At 40.4% G+C, this 3,220-nt stretch overlaps 1 protein-coding gene across 1 annotated transcript in view; it reads left to right on the plus strand.

Moving 5' to 3' along the window:
- Window positions 1–2,169: 2,169 nt before the first annotated feature.
- The window catches only part of CBG19985, a gene marked incomplete at both ends in the record, with an annotated part of 2,691 nt that continues 1,640 nt past the window's right edge, over window positions 2,170–3,220 (plus strand). The window contains 2 exon segments of the mRNA XM_002633872.1: window positions 2,170–2,206; window positions 2,266–2,693. Of these exon segments, the coding sequence (XP_002633918.1) occupies window positions 2,170–2,206; window positions 2,266–2,693 (465 nt within the window).

The following is a 3,220-nucleotide window of genomic DNA, read 5'->3' on the forward strand; positions in this document are numbered from 1 at the left end:
AGATCTTGAAGCAGTTTCGGGATGAGGTAATATTCAAAAATAGTATAGTTATGGAAAAAATGTTTAGGGAGCCTTGGTGGAGCGAAAATCGCCTGGAAGACCGCGTATCACGTCGAAGAACATGGATCGGAACATCGTCCGAGTTTCAAGAGAGGATCCCCAGAGGAGTTCTACGGACATTCAGATGGTCGTGAAGACTCCAAATGAAGTCACACCATCCCTGAGAACCGTCAGAAGACGTCTTCAAGATGCTGGACTCCATGGACGACGGCCAGCTAAGAAACCATCGATCAGCAAGAAGAACAGAATCGCCCGCGTAGCATGGGCCAGAGCTCATCTCCACTGGGGACGTCAGGATTGGGCTAATCACGTGTTCAGCGACGAATCCAAGTTCAATCTGTTCGGTACTGACGGTATCAAGTGGATTCGCCGTCCGGTTGGATGTCGGTTCGATCCCAGCTACCAGCTCCAAACCGTCAAGCATGGAGGTGGATCGGTGATGGTCTGGGGCTGCTTCTCTGGGACTTCAATCGGCCCGCTGAGAAGAATTACAAGCATCATGGATCGCTTTGTGTATGAAGACATCTTGGAGAACACAATGAGACCCTGGGCAAGGTCTACTGTGGGCCGGGCGTTCGTTTTCCAACAGGATAACGACCCGAAGCACACCTCGAAGCACATCAAGGAGTGGTTCCGACGCCGCCACGTGGATCTTCTGGACTGGCCAAGTCAATCTCCGGACTTGAATCCGATCGAACACCTCTGGGAGCATGTCGAGAGACAGCTTAGAGGGGTTCGTGCCTCGAATGCCAACCAGAAGTTCGACCAACTCCAAGATGTCTGGCAGGCCATCCCGATGTCTGTCATCGACACCCTTCTCGACTCGATGCCAAGAAGATGTCAAACGGTAATCGACGCCAAAGGCTTCCCAACGAAGTACTAAAGCTATTTTATTCATTTTCTATTATTATTTTTCGTTTACCGGTCTATCCTAGATCTCAGAAGTCAAAGTTCCATTTACCGGTTTTTTGCAATTTTCATGAATTTTTCGATTTTTTTTCAATTTTTTGAAATTTTGACTATTCTTGTTGTTGAATCAGTTTCTTTTACCGTTTTAAACTTTGTCTTAAAATATCAGATTGATCGGGAAGTTTCAGAAAAGTTATGCTCGAAAAACTATTTGCGAATACCTTTTTGGCCAGTACTGTAGCTCATGTTTTTTTTTTCTGTTTTGAAAAATACATGAGTTTTGGTTCGGACATTGCTCCTCATCAGAAACAACCATTTCATTTACTCTTTTCAAATTTCTAATACCCTCTAATGCAGGTTATACAGTTTAGAAAGGTATTTAGCATTATTGATCAACTTTAAAACTTTTCGAACCCCCTCCAACCAACAAAACACACTTCATATCAGCCACAAAGATTCGATTGGTTTGTTTGTACACACTTTTCAATGTTCATCGGAAAATGATTTTCAAGTGATTCCAGCTGATTTGAATGATGAATCGGAATAAGATAAGCTAATCGAGGGAACAGTTGCCAAGTTTGGACAATTGAATATTCTTGTGAATTCTGTTGGAGGAGTCGTTATGGATAAAGAGGATGGAGTGATGCAAGGAATGGATGTGTTTGATAAACACATGCAGTTGGGTTTGAGAACTGTTGTGACGGTGAAAAAGAAGTTCGTGTCCCAAAAATCCGAAAATTAAGTCGCGACCTAGAAAATCCAAAAATAAAGACAATCCGGATATTCCAAGTTTTAAAAAAACTTTTTTTTACTTTTTTGCTCAAAAAATAGCTAAATTTTTAGTAAAATTGATAAGAATTTTCAATAACATTCAACTGAATTTCCGGAAAAAAACTTTCCGGAAAGAAATGTCTGAGAAAAAGAAAAAACGGACGGTTGTTGGAACAATAGAAGGGGCTGCCCTTCTAATACAGGTTATACGGTTGAAAACGTTTTCAGTATTTTTTTTTCAACTTTAAAACCTTCCAAATCTTTTCTCACCTACAAAACATGGTTCCTAATGGCTACAAAACACACAGATTCTATTGGTCTATACACACTTTTCAATGTTTTGACCGCGGGAAGTCACACTTTATCATAAACCACAAAACTGGAAATTATATAAATAATGGAAATTTTTCAATGATGACAACTTCTACAATGGCTCGATTCTCAGAAAAAGTTGCTTTGGTTACAGGTAAAGTTTACTGCTACTTGAAACTATTTTGTTTATGAATTTTATGAAAACGGTTTCAGGATCATCAAGTGGAATTGGAAAAGCTACAGCTATTCTATTGGCTCGTCAAGGATGCAAAGTGACCATCACCGGAAGAAACACGGATCGTCTGGAGGCTGTGAAGCGAGAGATTCTGAAGAATGGATCATCGGAAAATGATGTTCTAGTGATTCCAGCTGATTTGATAGATGAATCGGAACAAGATAAACTAATCGAAGAAACGATTACCGAGTTCGGACAATTGGATATTCTTGTGAATTCTGTTGGAGGAGCCATTATGGATAAAGAAGGAAAAACCGGAGTGATGCAAGGAATGGATGTGTTTGATAAGAATATTCAGTTGCACTTGAGAAGTGTCGTGATGATGACGAAGAAGGCGATTCCACATTTGATGAAGACCAAGGGAGAAGTTGTTAGTGTTTCGGCAATTGGAGCTGATCATCATGGGGTGAGTATGCACTTGTAGAAACACATACCGTGCAACCTGTAATGGGCCCCTGACTTTTAACTTTGAACCATGTTTTCTCGGTTCCTGTCAAAGATATACCAATTGTCAACTGATAAATTGCTATTATAAAAACCTTGTATCCATTTACACATGTTTGATTAGGAGATAGTTTTGATTAGGAAATAAGGAGATAGTGTCCTAGAAATTCGAATAATTGGTTTCATCGGCCACTATAGTATCTGGACATATGGATTCTCAGACACTAGCTCCGAGTTTTGGGTTTCTAGGCCACTATCTCTCAAAGGGGGACTCCGACCAAAAATTTTTATTGCATTAAAATATGTTAAAAGTTATCTATTTTCCGAATATTATTGCGAAAAAATTCAAAAAAATCCGAAATTCCCAAAAAACACCGTTGAAAAGGAAGAAAATTCAAAAAAAGGTGCCGCCGGGGGGACGAGGATTTTCAGTGAGAAACCTAGGCCACGGCAGCGGGCGCCTTTCCTATGTGGAAAATTTTCCGGATT

The sequence above is a fragment of the Caenorhabditis briggsae genome (genome assembly GCF_000004555.2).
Source record: "Caenorhabditis briggsae complete genome, chrIV, whole genome shotgun sequence".
NCBI lineage: Eukaryota > Metazoa > Nematoda > Chromadorea > Rhabditida > Rhabditidae > Caenorhabditis > Caenorhabditis briggsae.